At 44.0% G+C, this 24127-nt stretch overlaps 1 protein-coding gene across 1 annotated transcript in view; it reads right to left on the minus strand.

Moving 5' to 3' along the window:
• Positions 1–362: 362 nt before the first annotated feature.
• The window catches only part of LOC135885207 (protein FAM169B-like), a 29843-nt gene continuing 6078 nt past the window's right edge, over positions 363–24127 (minus strand). The window contains exons 3-8 of the mRNA XM_065412858.1: positions 20676–20761; positions 18440–18614; positions 8325–8507; positions 4772–4900; positions 1402–1505; positions 363–587 (exon numbers count right to left, since the gene is read on the minus strand). Coding sequence (XP_065268930.1) covers positions 363–587; positions 1402–1505; positions 4772–4900; positions 8325–8507; positions 18440–18614; positions 20676–20761 — 902 coding nt within the window. The remainder of the gene's footprint in view (positions 588–1401; positions 1506–4771; positions 4901–8324; positions 8508–18439; positions 18615–20675; positions 20762–24127) is intronic.

The following is a 24127-nucleotide window of genomic DNA, read 5'->3' on the forward strand; positions in this document are numbered from 1 at the left end:
TTGCGGTATCTCCCTTGCATAAAACAGGATGTTGTTTCCATAGAAATATCTTCTTACATCAGTATCTACAAGTCACCTAATTACTCCTTTCTAGACATCTCACGCGATCCATTAAAATCTTTCCAAAGCAGGGAAATAACTAGGCTCGACTACTATTTAATTTCTTGGAAGGAAGCAAAAGAAAAGAACAATTAAAAGAACAATAGTTTATTTTTATTTTGTAAAGATTCAGAATATTTACCTTGCAAAACCCTTGTAACTAATCTGGAGAAATCTCAGTGTGGTTAGAGATTCTGATTATTTTAGCTGATTATTTTAGCCTTTTATGACTGCACAGTGGATTTGCTCCTTGAGTGAGGCAATTAAGGCATCATTCGGAGATGCTTAGTCGTCTTGTCTTCAAGCAGGCCCATCGTGCTTGCTCTTTTCCTCGATCCCTTACTTCGCTGCGTATCAGCTGTACCTTGACTAAAGTCCTCCTCCTTGGGAACTTGCAGGTGTAATGTCCTTGCTTCTCCTGCTGTGTTATCTTTGTCGTCTCTGGCTTCTTGTGGCACTTTCCTAATATCAGGAATGCATTCGCCTCCCTGAAATTAGAACAGAGACACAAGGATCATCCTGGTGTTATGAAAGGTACATACATACATACAGTGTAAAAGCTATGATGTGACCCTAATCCGAGATGCCCTTAGAAACAAGAGGGACCCCAAAACATAGCCATTTTGTTTCTATATAATAGATTCCTGATGCTCTGCATAAGTAGTTAAAACGGTCTGTATTAACAACAAACTGATTTAGTTCAAGTAATCGTTGGGTGGCAACCTAAAGGGGAGGAGTAAACACAATAACCATGGTTCTTAATTTTACTCTGTTTTGTTTCTGCCCCTCTCCTTATTTATTATTTGACCCGCTTCATTATTTTGATTTGTTTCCTTGAGTACATTTTATTGTGTTTATGGAGAATTGGCGCATTCAAATTGCCACGATTGTTTTAGGCCACGATCCTGCAATGAAGTGTGTGGGGGCAGACTCCCAATTTAAGCAATTAAAAAGAGGGCGTTCTAATTGCAAAGTGCTAAGCAACCTCGATACAGGTGTTGTAACCACTGCACCTACTGTGTATGCAGGTCAGTTCAGAAAGCCACTGCAGACCTGCTATTTGAGCATTCCAGCTCTGGTATAGCTCATATATCTCAGTGGGGAGCGAAGTAAAAACTTTCACACCTTTCATCACCAAGCCCCCAGAGGAATTACAGATTAGCCATATAAATCAATGGCCCAGTGATAGAAGATCATCCATGGTTATCTGTGTCACTCTCCTATTTAGGCCCCCTACTCACTAAGTAGGGACAACATGTTTATGAAAAAGTGGATCATAAAATGACAAATTAATTACTGTACCTCATTCATCTGGCCTGCATCTAAGCGTCTGGGTTCATCATCCTGAGCTCTCTCTACATGACAGCCTCCTTCCTCCTCTGAAGCAGTCTGACGAACTGTGTTTTCTGAGGGCAAGATCGTAATGAAAGAATGTTGGCACAACTTCCGTAGAAAGTTTATCCAAAAAAAAAAAAAAAAAAAAACCTCCAAGATGCTGTCCTAGTACAATTTCAATCCCTCTCCTCCAATTTTGACAATTAACCACCCAGCCCAGTAACAAAAAAGAACCTTGTGCAATGGGTGGCAATGACACAAAAGATAAATGCATAGGTTTGGGCAGAAGAGCCCCATTTTTTGACAGCTGCACACACCTGAAATATTTGCAGGTCCATCTATCTGAATGTGCAAAAAACCCACACCTGGCATTTTCACACATAAAATTTTCTGTGTGTAAATATCGCATCATCTACCTGCACACAGATGCATCTGCTAGTGCTGTAGATGCAATCTGAACCGTTAGCCCTCTGTTTCCACGCCCACACTTCTTGCCAGGTATAAATTACATCTGAAACAGTTTTTAATTATATTTGGCATTTCTGAGCCTCCACTATCTTGACATAAAAGGTCCTGATAGGCAACAGCAGCATGTCAGGCTAATTTGGGGGCGACTGTAAACTTGCATCCTTTCTGATTATTTCAGAAGAATTGTAATGGTTGAGACTGAAGCACGGTGTCTAATATTTCCTGTACCCAAGAAATTAGCTCCGACTGAATCTGATTTTCTGACTATTAATTGGGGTAAAATGAGTGCGGAGAGACCAGAAAAATAAATTATTAACACTGCCCTTAAGCTGCCACTATTCTATTCCCAGACAGCGTTCAAATCTCAGAACGTTCCTCCGTCGTCATGTGAATGGCTGCACTAAAATGTCATTGAAAACCTTTCTAGCCTTAGGTTGAAAGTTTGTTCCGCTAAATGGAATCCATTTCTCAGAGTTCACTGGTCTGTAAGTTGCCTTTTAGACAATAAAAGGTACTTTGCATGATTCCCATAAAGCCTGCAAAGTAGTTATTTCCCACTGAAGCTGCTTTTCTTTTCATTTGCAGTGCTGCTGGAGCCATATCCTGGTCCCAGGATATTAGAGAGACAAGGTGGGGGAGGTTCTGTCTTTTATTGGACTTCTGTTGGTGAGCCAGACAAGCTTTGGAGCTTACCCAGAGCTCTTCGTTAGGATCTGGACCAATAAAAGACAGTACCTCCCCCACCTTATCTTTTCGCATTCACTTTCTATTTGTAGACCTTACATACTTTCACTCAATTACTCTAGAACTGTTCATTTCAGAGCCTGATTGGTTCAGCAACTAGGAGCCTGGCTGTATATTCATCTTAAATTTATTTTCACATTTCAGCCAGCCTCTGTAGGCAAATGCTATTGCTTCTCTGTTCCTGGAACTATTTGATATAAATTAACCTTGGCTGATTTTTCAACAAAAATTAAGTTCAAGTGAATATTTCCAGTTCCATGTACCATCCACCAAAGAGCTTTCTTTTTATAGCTACACACTGATAAAAATTCAACCCAGGTTGAAAAGAACATATCCATCTAAGTCTCCCTCTCACACATATCTACAGATGTGTGCATACCCAAGCCTATGTACCATTTCTGGTGTACAGAGTGGTGTAGTTCATCCGTGCTGCCACTAGATGCAGCTCTATAGCCTTGCAAAATTTAAAGTCTGATCTCAGGATTGTGGGAACCTTTCTGGAACACATATTGCTGTAAAAGCCCTACAACATTATATGACAAGAATTTGTTCCCGACTCTCTGAAAAACTACATAGTATGCAGCAGAAGAGCTGCACCGTTCCAGCTATTAAATAGCTTTCTTCTGCAGTGCCCAGTGCTGTGGAAAGGGGGCAGAAGGGTTGTTCAAGACGACCAGAACAGGATGGGGAACTCATTCATCTTGGTGGCTGTTGTCATATGTACCAACATTACTTGGTGATGCTGAGCTACATTGCCTCATGCTGGCGGGATGCAGCAAGGGGGAAGGAGACCCAGAAGAAATAGATCCGAAAGACATTCACGTCCTCAAATAAGTCTATAGAGATCCAAGCAAACATCTGTGTGCACGGTGACGATATTAGAGGAACCCAGCCTGGGGCAAAATCCTGGCCAAACTCTCCGATGGGGTCTGGTGATGAGAGGAAATGCAATGGCTAAGCTGAGGACCCCCAAGCCATCCTGCTTGTATAGGGCAGAATATATCAGGGAAAGCATGGGGGCAATTTCCTCTGCAGCACTCTCTTCTGCTCACCCTGAAAGGAACAAGCCCTTCCTTAGGACCTGCTGCTGACTGTAGTAAGTGTATGGGCAGACTAGGGGCCTGCTGTACTCCCAAGCCATCTGAACCTTAGGTGCATTAGCGAGATCCTCCTATGAGCTCTTAAGAAAACACCAGGAGTGTTTCCTACTCTGTTGCTGCCTGGGTGTTATTGTGGGGAAGGATAGGGAGGGGAGGAGAAGAAGCTCGGACAAAGTAGGATTTTGCCCTTTATGAGGAACTTTGAATCCTACAGCTGCACCTGATGGAGTGGATCTCTATGTTCTCCATGGATTGGATTAGTATCAAAGAGTGGCATTGGCAGCATATTTTAATGAAGTTAATCATGTTGTCCCTAAATCCTACAAGTTTCTTTTCTTATTATACAAACAAACCAACCCATCTCTACGACCCAAATATGGTGCTAAGCTCATTGGGGTAATTGTTGCCCTGGTGTAACGCATTGCATTGGGAGTTCCATCCTCTTACGCCAGGGCTGCATTTTGTCAGTAGCCCTCGGAGTCTCTGTAATTTGATTTCATTACTTCAGAATCTCTAATCCTGGTCCTGTTTACTAGATATTTTGGTCCTCTCTTGAAGATTACCAAGTACTGTGCTGTACAGTAAGGAACACAGATTCCCCCCCGCTCCCAATTGAACACAAAAGGAGGCGGAACCTTCAAGTTTATGTCATGGAATGGCACGAAAATTGCCTCTGAATGGCGAATTCAGTAACTGACATCCCCACGGCTCTAGAAATGTTTTCTATTTGCCTTTAAATGAACCTGTGCATTTTGGTTTTTTACATACTAGAGCTGAGATACCCGCTTTGGGGTCTAACCATAGACTTTTTGCACACATACAATCCACCCCAATAGCTGAGAGGTACCTGTCATTTCTGAGTCAGATAAAAAGATAACGTGCTGACCTGCTTGCTTAGCGCTTTCTCCATGTGCTGCCAATGAGAGGAAGCAGCATTTTGTCATCATTAAGGAAGCGTAGCTTTTAACTGTGAAGTTTAAATACCTGAACATGACAAGGAGAAATCTGCACTATTTGTAACTCACTTTCTGAAAGGGCAGGTTCCAGCTGAATCTTTAACCAGATACTAACACGCTGGCTCCAGTCCCCTGGTGCTTCCACCTCCCACAGTCGGTCCTGCTCCTCTGGATAGGTCTGCAAGAATTTCTGGCAAACTGAACAGGAAAACCAAGGAGGGGGGGAGAGAGAGAAGGGGAAGCATTAGTGAGTTAAGTGTCAGCTGGTGACACCAAGCATGAGCCCTCAGGATGTTCTCTCAGAGACCTATTTTCTCTTACAGGTGTTGTATTTGGGTGTTTTCTCTCTCTCTTCCCACCCTTCATTCTCTCTCTCTCTCTTGCTCTCTCTGCTAAGCCTCTTGCACAGCACCCAATGCCATGGGGTCTGAGTACCTATACCTGGCAGGAGGAACCCTGAATGGTGAACATCTGTTCAAGGCTACTGAAATTTCTTAACCACCAACGGGATAATATTCAGAATCTGCACAGAGCTAACAAAAAAAATAGAGGCAGGCTGAATTAAGTCTCCCACTCTGCTCCTTTCTTACCCTATTGTGCATAGATATGGCAGGAGCCTTTTTAAAACATTGGCTAAGTGGTCACTGCCTGGGGGTTTATAATGGGAATCCATGTTATCACATTCGTAATCTTCTCACTGAGGATAAAGGAAGAGTTTTGCTCATTTCTGCCTTATGGAAAGAGAGTACGTTAAGAGGCAGAAGACAGTATCGCATGCCTGTTAATAAACACCTCCCTTTTCTCCTTTAACATCCCTTTTTGAACTGCATTGCTTCATAAAGCCTTAATAAATCTTATCCCTCTCTGCAGTGAATTGTTATCAAATCAGACCACTGAAAACAATAACTCATGCAACCAAAATTAGTGCTTGAACCTCACTGGTCATATGTTGCATATTGTATCTGTTTGGTGTCAAGACCGCAGGCTCTTTTGGGCAGGGACCATATTGCTAAAGTATTCAGCACACAACTGGAGGTATACAAATAATAAACAACAGTATGTACACCAAGTGGGGTTTGCAGAATCACAGTGAGCATTAATTAGCAGAACATTCTTGGGAAGAAATTAATGATAGCTCTGTCCCTCTGTCTAATCTGAGACTACTTTCTGGTGAGCATTCAGGGGCTTTTACTTATTGGGGTGAGTGAGGAAATCCTGAAACAGGAGGAACTGACAGAGACAACAGACGTAGCTGAGGTAAAGGTATAACTTTCATGAGAAATCTTGGTCTTATCAGTATTCCAGACGCATTCTGTAGATTCAGAACATTCATATAATTTGGATAAGCATTCAAATTTAAGGCTGTTTATTCATATCGAACCCAAACCTGTCTCCTTTGGAGGTTTTCCTCATTGCTAGTTGTAGAGCCAAACTGAGGAAACTGCCAACAGGGTTTCTGCTGTTAGTTTATCCCTTTAGGAGTGATGAAGCGTTGCATTTCTAAACTGTTCAGTAAATTAAACAGGGATTTTTAAACCTCTGTAAACCACCTTTCCATGAGGTCCTGCTCATGTCTCCTGACTCAAGTTAAGTTTCAAGATAATAATCCATGATCACTCCATGATACACTCTGTCCCTGCACCCTAGGTAATTCATCATACCATGGAGAGAGTTTGGAAAGCTCATTTATCTTTAATGTTTAATTGGATTTCGTAGTTTTCATTTTTTTTTAAATCCTGTCATTCTTGTAAGTAAACATCTGCCTCATAATAATGAGTAGATCATTGTCATTAATTTTACTTCAGGATAAAAGCTAAATCGATTTCTCCAGCAAGAAATTCCGGGAGCAATAAGTACAGTGACAGCAAAATATTCAGTACATGGCTTTATTGCTCCTTTTTAGACCTGTACAACACAGAGTGGGATTATTATATAAGAAATGCTAGTGAGAACTGCTCACATTTAGTGGAAGGATATTTAGAGGGCACTGGGTTGCAGTCCTCAGTCTAATACAGAAGAATTTCCACTTACTTCAATAAGGATTTCACCCTTGGTATTTAATATTTATGTTTGCAGTGAGATCCAGAGATCCGAATCAGGATCAAGGATCGATTGTGCTAGGCACTCTACAAACACAAGCAAAGACACAGTCCTAGCCCTGAACCTTAGCCCCAAACCTACCAGAGATGAAAAACTAACTCTTAGGATGTACCACTAGTGTTTATACACAAATCTCAAAATGCAGCATGTATAAACCGTACAATGCATGCCAGCAGGGAAACTGTTTTTGTTGGATGGAGAAAAATAACGGTGTCTGTATTACTTCTTCCTGTATTAAGAGGACACAATATCCTAGATAGAGCTGGGGGAGGAGGGAGAGATGTGAATGTATAATATACATGACTATCTATGCCAGGGGTCGGCAACCTTTGGCACGCGGCTCGCCAGGGTAAGCACACTGGTGGACCGGGCCATGTCCGCAGGTTCAGCCGATCACGGCTCCCACTGGCCGCGGTTCGCCGCTCCAGGCCAATGGGGGCGGCGGGAAGTGGCACAGGTCGAGGGATGTGCTGGCCGCTGCTTCCCGCCGCCCCCATTGGCCTGGGACAGCGAACAGCGGCCAGTGGGAGCCGCGATTGGACGAACCTGCGGATGCGGCAGGTAAACAAACCGGCCCGGCCTGCCAGGGTGCTTACCCTGGCGAGCCGAGTGCCAAAGGTTGCCGACCCCTGATCTATGAGTCAGTTGTGCATGGTGTATACATTTCAGACAAACAGAACAGTGTACAACTATGTGTGTTGAGGAACAGAGAGATACTAGGGGGAATAAAGGTTTTATTGGCATTAATTAGTGATGATTGTAAAATCATGAGTGGGTAACACAATCATCCCAAACAAGTTGCGGTAAGACCCGCTATGTCACACCACATCATCAGGTATTTGGTTTATGCCACATATTTAACAAAGAAATATTTTATACATGTTTTAGAGATTTTATAAATCATTTTATTGTTAGGACTATTTTATGTAAGCTTTCACCTGAAACTCCAGGCTTGCTTGCGTTACCACGAATCCAACAGGCCACTAAGTGAAAATTATAATTAATTTTAAAAATATATTGTGGCTGTTCTAAAGCCGGTCAGAGATTTGGAATGAAAGTAGTAGTACTGACAAGTTGGATTAGGGGGCACGGTTCAGGTGTGGTGCCTGACAAATGCAATTTATCACAAAAGTATCAGGACCACAGATGTGGCATGTGTTGGTGTGTGCATATGGACATCCACACAATTTATTCTTTTTCTTTCCTGTCAAACAGCAAGTTGATAATTCATTCTTTGATTCCAAAGCCATTATTCCATTTCTTGGAGATAATTATATAAGAGTGTAAATACCAAACTACCATTCTAAGTTTCTATCTCTCAATATCTTATAAGAACACAGGATTTCCTCCCCACAGGAAGCTCCATGTGTCTCTAGGAAGACTGCACACCAAGGACATTATCTTTGTGTTCACTCCAATGCATTGAACTCTCCTGCAACCAAGAAGCCTCTTCCAATATTTTTATGAAATGCATAAATTATGCATGACCTTTTACCTAATGTTTCCACATCAAGTGTTTTACCTTGGTACATGTCAGCAGAAATAGGGCAGCTGATCCCCAAGGCATCTTCGGTCACAAAAGATTGACAGAAATCATGCAGAATTTTCATCCCTAGGCCACACCTTCTGTACTTTCTCCGGACAAATACAGTATCCAGAACTGGGAGCAGGTAGCATTGACTGGTGTTAACATCACACAGGCTTCCTGGGAATACACAGTAAAATAGCTCACTCTTACAACCAATAAATGAAAAGATAAACCACTCTCCAAGACAACAAATAGTAATAATTGTGGCAGGAGGGGCTCATTAACTCTATTTTACACAGAAGGGAAGTGGGTATAGCATTCTACAGAGAAAAAAGTTTGAATTCAGACTGAAGTGGTGTTGGGTAGAACCCTAGGGAATGCCAAGGTCAGGGAGACATTTTAGACTCAGGTTTATGTTTCATTGCCAACAAAGCCAAGCCCCAGTACAAAGATGGAGACGGATACTGTACTAACGAAGGGCCTGCGTGCTGCTGAGGCCAAAACAGTGACTCAAGCCTAGCGTCCCGCCTACTGGACCAAACCACTTCTCAGTAAAACTGTCAGAAAGTATTAGAGCTTGCCCCAGCACTTCAAACCTTTACTCTGCAGTCATCACCCAGGCTAAACGCCCTCTGCCGTCAAGAAGAGATATGGTTGAGTACAGCAATGCAGAATCCAAAACTACAGTGTTCATATCAATTAACTAAGGGCCTCACTCTGCAAGAATTACTTTGGATATTATGCACATAAGTTCAAAATGCCATAAGAAATCGAACCCAAAAGAATAAGAAACATAAGCATTCAATCATGTTGAGATCAATCTGTTATCTAGCTACTTTGTAGGATAAAAGCACTACAAATGTCTCCTCCTGATTGATTTGTATTTAATCATTTATGAAATGCCCACTGCTGTAGTGCCTGGGCTCATACAGATTAAATACAACTGAAAATCCATAGAATCATACAAATTAGAGGCCTTTTAGTAGGTCTGCTTGACAATTTTCCATCAAACCTTTCTCCTCCCCCCCCCCGAAATAAATGAGTTTTTTTATAAACCAACATTTTCATGACAGCATCTGCTTTTCTACTTTTTTTCTTTTTCTGTCAGAAAACTGAAAAGTTTTTGATGAAAAGTCAAAATATTTTGTTGAAAATTTCTATGAAAACAAAACATTTTCATTTAAATTTTGCATGACAGGGAAGAAACATTTTCTTGCCAGCTTTCCCTGTTAATCTAGTCCCTCTCACAGTTAGTTTGTTCCCTAATATACATTTACTAGTGTAACATCCAACCTCGTTTTAAATGTCTCAAGTCATGAATCTTCTGACACTTCTCTTGGGAGTCTCTGTCACAGCATAATAGAACTAATTGTCAGGAGGCTTTTCCTGATATTCAAACTAAGGCTTGGTCTACACTTACCCCCCAAGTCGAAGTAAGGTACGCAAATTCAGCTACGTGAATAACGTAGCTGAATTCGACATACCTTAGTTCGAACTTACCGCGGTTCAGACGCGGTCCACACGCGGCAGGCAGGCTCCCCCGTCGACTCCGCGGTACTCCTCTCGTCTAGCTGGAGTACCGCAGTCGACGGCGAGCACTTCCTGGTTCGATTTATTGCGTCCACACCAGACGCGATAAATCGAACCCGGAACTTCGAACCCCAGCCGCCGAACTAGCGCGGCAGTGTAGACATACCCTAAGCTACCCTTCTTTCAGTGTGACTGTTTTCTTCTAGTCATCTGCTTGTTATCTTAAATTCTGCTCCTGTTGATTTCAACTGGAGTTTTGCCACTGACATCAACAGAAGTAGGGTCTGACTTTAATTCCTCTCCTTCCTTGGACTCCAAATTCAGCAAGACACATATGCATGTGCTTAAATCAGAATAAAGTCAATGAGACTTGAGGAAGTGCTTGACTGAATACAGACCGTTCGTTTTGGTGTTTACAAATATTTGTAACACATCCTGGTAGTTATCCTTTCTTCCTAGGCCAATCCCGCCATCTCTCTAATCTGTTTGTTTGTTTGTTTTTGTTTGCTGTTCTCTGAAGTTCATTCAGTTTGTTCCATTAAGTTAATCAAAATTTTCCTGGGAATGAAGTGCCCAGAAATTAATGCAATTATTCACATGCAGTTGTACATTAAATCAAACTGACCACAATAGGTTGTATAAACAACTCCCCTCCCTGTACCACCACAACCAGCCATAAATAATCCAGCCATGGTCTATAATCAAGTCAAGACCAAAAATATACATCTCAGATCGCACTCTGAACACTGGCAGTTTCAGCATGACAAAGTGACTTTAATGCTTCCATAGTGAGACTTTTGTTTTTAATGGTGAGCATGCCCTATGTAATGTACATGCATCTATTGGCCAGAATGTCAGACTTACTCAAGTATATGTGATTATGTCAGCCCTGCCCTGCTGACATATATTACTAACTGCCAGCCAGTAGAAGCAGCAGCAGAGAGGGGGTAAAATGGGGTCCTCACCAGCAGCCCCCTGGAGCCAGAACTTGCAGGGGAGACACACAAACACACCGGGAAATGAGGACTCGGATGGTGCCTATCTCCAACATGTGGCATAGGGGGACGCTACAGAGGAGCTACCCAGACACTCCAGACAGTAGGTGCTGCTGCAGAAGCAGTCAAAGCAGGAGCCTTTCAACATTCAGAGAACTTCCTATAGTTTTGACTTGACTTTCTCTGTCCTGTGATGATCGGCTGTTGGTCCAACCTTTCCCCTCCTTCCCAGTCTCTTTACCTCTGCTTCACTCCAAATCTGCCCCTCAATAAGCTCTTCTCCCCTGCCCTGACCCCCTCACCGCTCTTCCCTTCAGTGTCCCCTCTCCTTTCACTTTTCTTTCCATGGAGCTCATCCCCTCTTAAATCCACTCCCAAAAAATTGTGGCACTAATATGACGTTTGCTACTTGTGTGTTCTACCTCTTCCCCCAGCTTGTATCTGTCCTGTCTCTAGACTGTAAACCCTTCAAGGCAGAGACTGTCTAATACTCTGTGTGTGTATGGTGCCTAGCACAGTGGGGCCCACTCTTGGTTGGTCATTAAGCACTACCATAATAACTGCTAAGAAAACGCCTCCTTTAGCTGGGAGACATCTGTGATTTTGGAACAGAAAGTCCTAGGTTCTTGGCCTAATCCTGCACATGGGTGGTTTAACTGGCCATCAAGAAGTCACTACACGTGCATGCAGCATCCCCCTTTTTTCTCCTCCATTCACAAGGGCAGTCGAAGCACTCAAACATTCCAGAATCCTGGTCTCTGTCTAAAGCACGACAGTGGCAGCAGTTTTAGGTGGTTTCAGTTCCCCTTTCCTACTCAAAAGGATAGAGCAGATGGGCAGAGCTAAGAAAAGTATGATGCACCTATGTAAGCCAAGAACCTGAGCACACCCTCGTCTTATTGTGGGCTGGCAGCCCACCAGAGATGTTAGACTCTGGCAATGTTTGTTCTGGGAAGCTGACAAACGTTTTATCACAAAGTCTACAGCTTCTTCGAGTATTGTAGGATCAGTTTCAGGCCCTTCAACCCTGATATTGTCCCTCAGAGAGATTCTTGGCATCTCACGTTATTTGTCTCTTACAAATCCCTGAAATCAGATTGAGAGACTCATGTGCAGCCATTCTAACGGACAGGAGCTGGCTGATCAATTTCTGCGCTCTTAATTTTGTGCCTAAGACAGACAGACATTTGTAAAGTCTAAGGTTAACATAAATAGACTAATCATGAAGCCACTCTCTCCCTTTTACCCCGAGCAAATACATGAGAAGAAGCCACCACCCATAGACTTTGGGGTGAAGTGAATTTTGCCTCCAGGGTCCTTTCTAATAGTGGAGCAGGTTCCTAATAAGCTATCGGTGGCCTTGAGTTGAGGTTCCTGTGCACTGTTGGCTTGGACCCTTTTTTCATTTCTCAGCCATATGAAAGACTGAGTTTTGGGGTAAGGGAAGAGACAAAGGAAATTAGGGCATTGGCAGGGGAGATGGAAGTATTTCAGTCTGCCCTTTCAAAGCCTTTGATCTGTTTGGTTAGGTCATGAGTGCCAAATGACCAACTTATGAGCCAGCACAATGGTAAACAGCAATTACCAGGGCAGGAAAGCAGACAGCCATTAGCATTCCCAAACATCCACAAACCAGGAAAAACCCAACCCTGTCCCCACATCTAAGAGGCCCAAACAAAACAAGGTTGTGCATACTGACTGCATCCCTGCTGAACAAGTTGGCTTTGCACACACAAGTTCAGACAGGCCTTCTGCAGGGTCAATGCTTGTGTAAAGGGTGGGAAATATTTCTGCTGAACATAACCCAATGTCAACCCATTGTGCGATGTGAAAAGGGGAGCAAAGGTTCTGGCTTCAATAAAATTAAATGAACACATGTCTTGGCTGGTATGTGTTCATTTTATTTTATTAAAGCCAGAACCTTCAAACTCGTTCAAATATGCACATTAAAAATATTATTGCTAGAAAAGAGTGGGGAAGGGGAACAATTATCCAAAAACAAACTTTTTGCTAGGTGTCAGGCAGGTTAACTTTCTGTTCTGATCTCATTTTACGTACAGCAAATGTATGTGATCAATGGAAAACACATATATAGTAGCCCTGTAGGGAGCTAATTCAAGGGGGAAATATCTAAAAGACCAAGTCTACAGAAGTTTGTGTGAAAGTCTGAAATGGACTTCATCCCACCATGTGGGCAAGCACTTCTGGTGTCTGATTTAAATTAAATAAAGCCTATCATCCCTTTTGAAGCACTTCAGTCAAATTACTACTAAGCGCTTTCACCATTTTTACAAATATTAACTAATCAGTCCTCATAACAGCCCATTAAGTTGCCATTAGATCAATTTAGCTAATGGGAAAACAAGGGCAGAAACAGTACCTACATCTCCAATTTTATCTATTGTCAGTACCTACCATCTCCAATTTTATCTATTGTCAGTGGTTCCCAAAATGTGGTTCACAGAGCTCTTGCTGGAGTTCTGTGGGTAGCCAGCGGGAAATACTGCTGGTTCGACTCCGTGTTTCACAGCTCTCTCTCTCTCTCACCCCCCAGTATATGTTTTTTTTACAATTGGTTTGATGGCTGAATTGCTAAAGCTGCCCTCCTCAAGCCTCATACCATGGAGGTCCCAGAGGAAGAGAAAGATACTTAAGATTATCAGCTCTTCAGTACAGTGACCATCTTTTTGTTCTGAACCTATTACAATTGTTACCACAATACAAATACTAAACAACAACAACGAAAGCTAAAGGAACTTCTCTACTTGTAGTTAGCCCAAAGACTAAAACACTTTTGTTTAACAGCCTATTGTGCGATTCTGCATCAACTGTTCTTTGCATTATATAATAATAAAATATTATCTAGCTCTTTCATTAGTAGATCTGAAAACACTTTACAAATGAAGTCAGTTGCATTATTCCCATGTTACATATGGGGAAACTGAGGCACGGAGCAGTGCCGTGACTTGCCCAAAGTCACAGAGTACACCAGCGGCAGAGCTGGGAATAGAATCCAGGTCTCCTGAGTCTAGTCCAGTGTTCTGTCCACTAAGCCATATTGCCTCCTCATGAATCTTTTATACTCTCCCAATTATTTTGCACTCAGGTGAAGGCAGTAAACTCCATCTTTAATAATTACGAAATCTAAGCAAACTGAAAACATTTCACAGAATTATATGGGTCAAGTATTATAGTCATTAATCCATTTAAAAAACAGGTTTTTAACAAGTGTAGAGCATACCAAGAAAATCCCGAAAGAAAAATGACAAAAAAACAAGCCGCTTTGGTTCTCAGCACCAAAGTGGCTCCATGGGAAGATATTTGTTTGGTCTCCTGCAAAATATTCCGTTATGGTTGCCATCTCCAAATAGGGCATGCAGACTAAAGCACGGTAGTTTCAGTGACAGAATTTAGAGGACACGAAACGATGTTCTTTTCTATTTTTTAAGTAGGGTTTGAACTCCTTAACTGTCAGTATGGATAGCAGAGTTTGGAAGTCACTGACATAAACCAAATTGGAGGTGTTTGTCCTGGTGTAATGCCAACAGACCCCGGTCGTTATCGGCCGCAGGATCGAACCGGGGACCTCTGGCTCTAGAGCTTAGTGCATGAGCTAAAAGCCAACTTGCTCTTAACTAAGGCTGTAAAGCAGACTCATTTAACTCTCTCTAAGTGGTCTCAGTGCCACTAGATGGGACACAACACCACACAACAAAGTCTCTCATCAACATACGTTAATGCCTTATTTCATGTCCCGTCAACCGCCAGAGTACCAGTGATAAATGCCACATGCCTCCCCCTAAACAGAAATAGGCACATACGGTATAGTTTAGGGTGGCGAGCTGTACAGTAGTGAATATAATAAGTCTAATGCTCATAAAAGATGATAGGTTCAAGGTCTTGGAAAATGAAGTCTTTTGTTTATCCATTCAACAGGTGCAGCATGGTCAGTATCAGTAGACATTTCCTCACATTGCCTTGCCAATATGTCTCAAACCTGACCTGAAGGAACTGTCTCTAGGAGCAACATAGGTGTTCAGTCCCCCTTCCCTTTCTCATGAGACTATCAAAAGAGATCCCAATAAGTGCTAGCTGTGATGTGCATGTATATCTATTAAGAACAGGACTATCACCAAACTCAGGCCACCTAGGAGTTGGTGGATGGGAACGACTTTCAGACATCACCGCCTGAGCTAAACTTGAGTCAGTGACTTCCATGTGAAAATCTGACTTGGACAAAGACATGCTGTAAGTCTGCAGCAAAGACAGGAAGAGACTCCTCCCATCCATATATCCAGCCACCCAGACCTGTGCTTTTAACTGTCCATCCCCTACAAATATAGTTCTACCTTATTTAGCTCCACTGAACCATGGTTTCTGATCTTGTCATATTGTAGCTAATGGAAAGTTTACAGATGAGACACACAGAGAGATGAGTACAGAATGAGCAGTAGAGTCTAAATTACTTAGCGGAGGGCGAAGAGCAGTGGATAAAGGCTAGGTTGTTGTAGAGAGTGGAAATGCAGTTGGGATCACCTGGCAGGGCTGTGAAACAAGTTGCCAATTCTTCATGGGGCCAGGAGCTATGGAAGGAGACCTGGCAATATGGAATTTCTTACACAGAGAAAACTTGATATATAACGTACACTACTCAGGGCAGCAACAGAAGAAACTCGCACCATATAAACAGTATTAAAAAGGAATTCAAACTTTTTGAGGAATACCACTTCCAAACAAGTGGGCAGAACTAGCTGAACTTATTTGGGCTTAATAAACCCAGAGTCCCTTCGTAGGTGGTTTATTGTCAGAGACAGAGTATCAGATCAACAGGAGCATGTTTAGTATGACACCATTACAGAACCTCAGAGAGTGAGATTGCACAATGCACACAGCAAGTGAGCTTTACATGATAAGCAAAGAGGGAAGTGAACAATCACAGCTTCAAACTTCCCCAAATGAGCTTGGAAAACGACTAGTAATTATGACACGGACCAAATACAAACAAATGCTGCTGCCAAAGACAAAAACACTGGCAACAAGATCCAGATGCTGACAAGTCTGGACTTTAAGCATTTGTATTTAATATGAACCAAAATGTGACTCCCAGTTTACCTGGAAACAGATTCAGGTTGTCTGATATTCCACCCACAACAGACTACTCTGAAAACTTATTTTACTGAAGCATGAATCATTACAAACCAAATGTCTCTCTCCGAAAGCTTGGCTCCAAAATATTTATGGACTTAAAAGGGAAACGTACAGTTGTAACTGAAGTGTTTGCAAATTATAAAACAGCTCAACACAGTGTATTCATAGACATATCCAGGATTCCTTAATCATCGCCTGAGATGTGATTCACCACTGATAGCATACAGAAGAGCCAACCACACCTCAGAGTGGGGAGGGAGTTCACCACTGCAGAGGGCAGAACTCCTAGTGCTTCATCCCTTAGAAGGGCTACCAGGGGAGGGCAACTTTAATCTATTGTCTGGAACCCACAGCAAGCCTGATTCCGCCTCCCCCCCAGAGCCTTCACCTCCTACTTTTGGGACCGTGCCGATTGATGGCCTTGAAGCAACCCAATTCACCTCCAGAAAGAGGTTCCATCACCAATTTCTCTGTACCTATTTTGCAACTTCATTTGAGCACCAAAGCCCAAGTTTAGCGTCGGTGCACTTTAACTTGGGACCAGTAACTGACCCAGAGACACATTCCACTGTAAATGTGGAGTCATTCCAGTGAGACGTTCTCCACGCTGTTCTTTTCTGGCACCAATTTAGCCACTGTTGTGGCTTACCGTGGTACAAATATCTGCAGTGTAGATATCTTGAAATCAATGCAATGGGTCTGGACTTATACCAGACTTATCAATTCATAGATTTTTTTCAGCCCACAAAGGACTGTCTGATCTAATCTAACATCCTGTCTACCAGAGGCAATTAAATTTCACCCAGTTACTGAGCCTAATAACTTGTGTTTGACTAAAGACTATCTTCCAGAGAGGCATCCAGTCTTGATCTGAAGACATTCAGAGATGTAGAATCCACCACTTCCCTTGGTACTTTGTTCCAATGGTTTAAAATCTGTGCCTAATATGATTAGCTTTAACTTCCAGCCATTGTTTTTTGTTATACCTCTCTCACCTAGATTAAAGAGCCCTTTAACCATTAGTACCCAGGTATTTTCTCCCCGTGAAGGTACTTCTACCCTGTGATCAAGTCCCATCTTGATCTTCTTTTTGTTAAACTAAACAGAGCTTTTAAGTTCCTCACTGTATGGCATTTTTTGCTGCCCTTGACTCATTTTTGTGGTTCTTTTCCTCATCCACCACAAGGGAGCAAGGGAGATTTAGGTTAAATATCAGGGAAAATGTTCTAACTATCAGGGTAGTGAAGCTCTGGAATAGACTTCCAAGGGAGGTTGTGGGATCCCCATCATTGCAGGTTAAGAACAGGTTAGACCAGGGGTCTCAAACTCAAATGACCACGAGGGCCGCATGAGGACTAGTGCATTGGCCCGAGGACCACATCACTGACACCCACCCCTTGCTGCCCCTGGCCCCGCCCCCACTTCACCCCTTCCATGAGGCCCCGCCCCTGCCCAGCCTCTTCTCTGCCCCCATTCCAACCGCTTCCCCGAAGTCCTCACCCCAACTCTGCCCCCTCCCTGCCCCCAGGGGGTGCAGGAGGAGTGTGGGGTGTGGCGGGGGCTCAGGGCAGGGAGTTGAGGTGTGGGGTGCAGGAGGGGTGAGGGGTGCGGCAGGGGGTCGGGGTGCAGGGTGCGGCAGGGGGCTCAGGGCAGGGAGTTGGGGAGTGGGGTGCAGGAGGGGTGAGGGGTGCGGCAGGGGGTCGGGGGGCTCAGGGCAGGGAGTGCAGGCCAATGGGAGCTGCGGGGGGTGGTGCCTGGAAGCGAGAGCACAGAGCCCTCTACTCCCCCCCCACCCCCCCGCCCTGCCCGGGGCTGCAGGGCCATAGTGCCAGCCGCTTCAGGGAGCGGCGCAGGGCTTGCGGCACCACGGGGTAGGCAGAGGGGCGGGGGGCGCGCGGGCGGGGGGGCACGGGGAGCTTGGCAGGCCGCACGAAAGAACCCGCCTGTTTGAGACCCCTGGGTTAGACTAACACCTGTCAGGCATAATCTAGGTTTACCTGGCCCTGCCTCAGAGCAGGGGGCTGGACTTGATGACTTCTTGAAGTCCCTTCCAACCCTACTTTTCTCTGATTCTTTTTTCAACTCCCTTTTAGAATATGAACGCTTGGGTGTGGTCTGCCAAAGCAGGAAAGCCAGGAAGGAGGAGGAATTGGAGACTGCTGGAATTTGAAGGGGTGCAGCTTTCCAAACAGTCCAGGTCACGCAGTGTAACCTAGAATAGAATTTGGTCCCATTGTGTTTTAATGGAAGTAATATGAATGGCTTTCAAATTCTATGAGGGTTAGTTTCTCTGATTCATTCTCTACAATGGTATGCAGGTGATTTCTATCTAAAAATTTAAATGGGAGCATAGGATTATTTACATTGGGGGGGGGGGAGAGACTACATTTTTGGCAATATGGAACTGATGAGAATGTTTCTCTGAAATGACCTTACCTTTCATTTTGACTGTGTAAAAGGCAACAGCATCTCCATTCCTCCAGAATATTTTGGCAGACTCCTTGGCGGAATGAGATACAAAGAATGTATCATTAGCTGAACTCCTTTCTAACATTCCAAAAATAATGGAGTTGAGAACAAAGAGGACGATCCTTTCTCCAGATGTTTGGACCTTAGAGAAAAAACAAACAGACAAAAGAAAAATGAAGAGACTTCAGGGATTTTGCCTTCCAAAGAAAGTTTTGTTTTTGTTTTTTTGTTTTGTTTTTTAAGAGGGTGGTGAATGCATCCCGCTCATTTGGGGTAAAAATGCCTCGTAAACCAGTTCAAATCATAGAAAGGTAGGGCTCGAAGGGACATCAAGAAGTCTTCAAGTCCAGCCCCCTGCTGAGGCAAGACCAAGTAAATCAGTCCAACCAGTTCTTAAAAGCCTCCAATGAGGGGGATTCCACAACCTCGCTTGGAAACGCATTCCATAGCTTAACTACCCTTATAGTAGAGTTTTTCCTAATAGCTAACCTAACACTCCCTTGCTTCAGATTAAATCCATTACTTCTTGTCCCACCTTCAGTGGCCATGGAGAATAACTGATCACCACCCTCTTCACAACAGCCCTTAATGTATCTGAAGACTGTGATTAGGTTCCCCCCCTCAGTCTTCTTTTCTCAAGACTAAAGATGGTATAAGAAGAAATAATAATAATTGCCCTTAGATACCACCCTCCATTTATAAAGCTTGCCAATGCACCTGCAGAGTACACTTTCACAGATGGGGAAACTGAGGCACAGGGAGGTGACGTGATTTGCCCATGGTCACCGTGAACCAGTGGCTTAGCTGGATATAGAACTGGGGTGTCCTGGACTACCCACACTAGAAAGTGTACTAAAAGGGGAATACCTATGCTACCCTGTCTCTATTGACCAAAATGTGTGGGTATTGCATGTCACAGTAAACAACATATACCTGAGACAGAATTACCCAAAACATGTTAAAAGGGATCAAGGAGCCAAAATACTTTTTTCATACTCCATTGCTACAGAAGAAGCTTGAGAAACAGCTGTGTAGAGCCAGTGCTGCTATCCAAAAGCCTACCTGCAGATTGGGGGATGGATTTACTCCCCAAACCTCCCCCCTTAGTTCCCTATGCAAAACCTATTAAATCAGGCTGCCTATGGGGAGGGCTGAATTAAACCCTGCATGATTAAAAATGTCATAGAATCAGGGAAGAATGGCACAGGAAAGGAGCCAGGAAACACCCAACTGGGAGACAGAGGGGTGGTTGGGAAACGTGAATAAAGAAAGACAAACTTGTTTGCTGCATGGCAATGCAAATCCTACATACACTAAGCAACTGACTTCTTAGCAGTTGTGAATAGATTAAATTAAAAGTCAGTAATATCTCTCCATCTGTTCTCCCAAAACAAGATTGTTGCATCAGAACAAGGGTATTTATTTGCAGAAAGAATAAAATAAAAAATCCACCACTAAATAAGAACAGCTCAATAAATTGAATACAATCTAAAGAACATACAAGGCAGAAAGCTTTGTAAATGGCCAGATAAGACACTGTGCCAAAGGGTAAGAAGACTGATCTTCACAACAGATGGTCAATCAAGCAGCACTACTGTGTAGGGTTATTGTAAATGCTTCTTTACCTGCTAAAGGGGGCAACCTCGAAAACAATGGAGAGAGAGAGAGAGAGAAAATGACCAACAGATGAATCATGAATAGGACATGGAAAATTAATATTTATTCAGGAAGTGGGGGTGGCACTGTGAAGTAGGGAGACCAGGACCAGGCCAGAAGAGTATACAGTATAAAGCACAAAAGATATATAATATGATGAAAGACAAATCCAAACACACAGAGCACTATATGGTCATCACCAGGGGCGGCTCCAGGCACCAGTGCAGCAAGCGCGTGCCTGGGGCAGCAAGCCACAGGGGGCGGCCTGCTGGTCGCTGTGGGGGCGGCAGTCAGGAGGCCTTCGGCGGCATGCCTGCGGGAGGTCCGCCGGTCCCGCGGTTTCGGCAGCAATGTGGCGGCGGGTACGCCGAAGCCGCAGGACCGGCATTTCACCCACAGAAACGCCGCCGAATCCGCGTGACCGCGGACCGCCTGCAGGCATGCCGCTGAAGGCCGCCTGACTGCCGTGCTTGGGGCGGCAAAAAACCTAGAGCCGCCCCTGGTCATCACAGCTGGAATGCTTCACAATAAAGGCAATTGTCTGTACCTGTATAAGCCCTTCTCTAGAGGAATCAGCAGTCTTCACTATATCTTCAATGGGCCACCAGGACTGGTTAAGGTAAATTGCCAAAACTAAAAGAAGAAACGGGGACACATTAACTCAAAATAGTTGCTGCAAAGACCACTGTCAAGCAAATTCACTGGTGAGAGTAATAGGAAGATCAACATTTGGAAAGCTGGTTGCCTGAAGTTAGATACCTACATAAAAGTGACCTGATTTTTCAGCAGGAAACCGAACACGGGTTTCAAGTCTAGGCTAGCGCCCTAACCACTGGATCATCGTTAAGGCTGCGAGTTTGTCATGGAAATCACGGAAGTCAGGGATTCTACGACTTTCCGAGACCTCCGTGACTTCTGCAGCGGCCGGCACGCCTGGCTCAGGGCAGTGCGCCAGTCACACTGGCCACTGCTGGGGCAGTCTCGGGCCCCCTCTGCCCTCCCCCACCCTCAGCAGCAAAGTTTGGGTGTGGGAGGGGGCAGAGGACTGGGGCACCGGATGGGGTGAGGCAGGCTCTGGGCGGTGCTTACCTGGGAGACCCCCCAGAAGTGGCAACATCCCCCCCTTGCTCAGCTGCTAGGCAGAGGCATGGCCAGGCAGCTCTGCATGCTATCTCTGCCCAGGACACCGCCCCTGCAGCTCCCATTGGCCGGGAACCGCAGCCAATGGGAGCTGCAGGGCCGGTGCCTGCAGGCGGCAGCAGCATGCAGAGCTGCCTGGCCACACCTCCGCCTAGGATGGAACTGAGTAAGGGGGAATGTCGCCACTTCCGGGGAGCCCCCCAGGTAAGCGCTGACCAGAGCCTGCCTCACCCCATCCGGTGCCCCAATCCTCTGCCCCCTCCACACACCCAAACTGAGTTGTCTGCTGCTGCTGGGGGGCGGGGAGGAGGGGAAGGTGCAGAGCCAGGTAAGGAGCCTGCCAGCCCTGCCAACCCTGCCCCCCCAGTGGGGGTCCAGGCCACGCACCATCGCACGTACCCCCCCAGGACCTGGGCCGCCCTCCCCCAGCACCTGCGGGGCCCTCAGGCAGCCCTCCCCCCAAATTTTAGTCTCGGGTATTAAGTAAAAGTCATGGACAGGTCATGGGGCCATGAATTTTTGTTTACTGCCCATGATCTGTCCGTGACTTTTACTAAAAATACCCATGACTAAAACGTAGCCTTAATCATCGTGTCCCTCTAACCCATCCTACCAGGGACAAGCACCAGGGAGCGAAGAACCATCCACCCAACCAAGGACAAATTTACAGACAAGCAAGTGAAAAAGCTTTAATCTGAGTGGCATCATTTACCTGTTTTAGCCCCAGGTTAGACAAATGTTTCTAATGTGCATAGGTTAGTTTCGCTTTTTTGCTTCAAGCTTTACTAGCTCCCAGTGGGCTTTGAGTCCAGGGTTATTGCTTAGTTAACCTATATTTTGAATAAATTATTAAGGTACATGCCAAAACGTGTTACACTTTGTGCCTTGAGTTTAACAAGGAAGGACCAACTGCAGATGCCTGTGTATACCACCAGATCCAATTAATTAAATATTATGCACTTACTGGCATAGAGGTTTCATACACTTTCTATGATGGATTCAATCTGGTCCCTCAATCCCTTCACCCCACTTTCCAGTGCAAGTGGGACTGCTCCATTAAAATATCCATGAAACATGCAGCTACCAAAGAAAGCAGAGTCAGACAAAAGGACATAATGGGCCAAACATTGACTTCATTGGCAGCTGCATGAGGTTAACCCCAAAACGGATTTGGCATGAAACCTACACCCCCACCCTTACCCAACACACACACACTAAACACACAGTGTGATGATCAGAAAAGTTTGAAAAAACGTTGATGAAAATAGGGAGGTGCATAAACACATTGCAAGGAACTACTTGACTTTTATGGAACATTTACTGTGCTATTCAATAATTTAAGGGGTTGGGGGGAGGATACACTAGTTGACATAGCAACTGTCACATCACATTACTTGGGCTACTTCGTCTTCTACAGAGATGCCTTTATTAATGAAAGACACTTCCCCAAATTCCATGTTATGTACGTACTTTCTTCTAAAATTATCATTTAAAGTAAACATCCAGTTCACAGTTTAACCTATGGATGTTTCCACACACTCTCATTCTCATCTTGTAAACAATTTTGTGGAAACCATTTTGAACACAGGTACGTTTCAGAAGATCAAGTTCTCCTTGATCTCATCCTTTCCATGTTTTATCGCTCTCCCCAAAACTGACATTTGATGAGTAGAGGACAAAAGGGATGATCAGCCATTCCACTACTGGATCTATGGTTCATGGAAAGTGGAGAGTATGTGAAATATAAGACCCACTGGCATTTTTTCCTTTTGTTGCTGTTGTAGATATTCGGCAGGATTGTGCTTAACAACATTGAACTGAACGAGGCCTAAAAAGGCTGTGACTGTGATTGTGCAATCTCTTCTATTGATTGGCAAAGAGAAGAATTCCCCTCCCCCCCCCCCCACAGGACTGCATTTAATTTTCACTTCCTACTGTACGGTGGCCAAATGTTGCTACATTCATATACAAGTCTTTCCATTTTATCTCTTTGAATCAGATGCCCAAATACAGAGAAAAGTGAGAAAATTCAAGCAACATCCAGCATGGGGTTTCTTTTTCTCCACTCTTCCCCTGAATCCGACCTCAAACATACATTTTTGAGACCCCAGGGAAGCATGGGATCCAATCTAATTTGAAGCCAACACTACATTTTTTTTTTAAAGGAGGTATACAGTATTTGCACTGTTTCTTACAATATCCGAGCTAGACATTCCACGGTTCTTGCAGTTATTATTCTATTTATTCCTGAAAATGTTGGTGCTTTATGGTGTGCACAGGACTTCAAGATACCTGCCATTTATTTTGCCTCCGTTCTCAGTAAGCTGAGTCTAATAGTACTTCCCTACCTTCCAGGGGTGCTCTCCGGGTAAATATATTAAAGATAGTGAGGCGCTGAGATACTAGTAATGGGAACCAGATAAGTACCAGAAATAGATTCCCTGCAACCAGATTATGTTTTCCCACTACAATTAATTTTTTCCCCAGTGATTTGTTGTGACTATCCTATGATAAATGTTCTGCGGCATCTAGCAGTTACTAGAAATCATGCTCACTGAAAAATATTTCCAGCAGGGACAGCACATTCAGTATTTAGAATGTTAATTTAGGGTTGTAAAGATATTAATCACCCATACTATGTTCTAGTAGCCCTTGCAACACAATTTACATTCTCATATAAATGTTCATGGTAACACACAGCCCATCATAAACAAACAAACATCTCCAACCCAAATAAAGACTGAGAGTGACTTCTGTGGAAGAGCTACCCAAATATTTCTCTCCACTGCATACCATCCACTTCAGATCTTGTTTAGACATAGAGACTGGAATCTAAATCCCTGCACCCTATCACATATC

The sequence above is a fragment of the Emys orbicularis genome, chromosome 10, assembly GCF_028017835.1.
Source record: "Emys orbicularis isolate rEmyOrb1 chromosome 10, rEmyOrb1.hap1, whole genome shotgun sequence".
Classification (NCBI taxonomy): Eukaryota; Metazoa; Chordata; order Testudines; family Emydidae; genus Emys; species Emys orbicularis.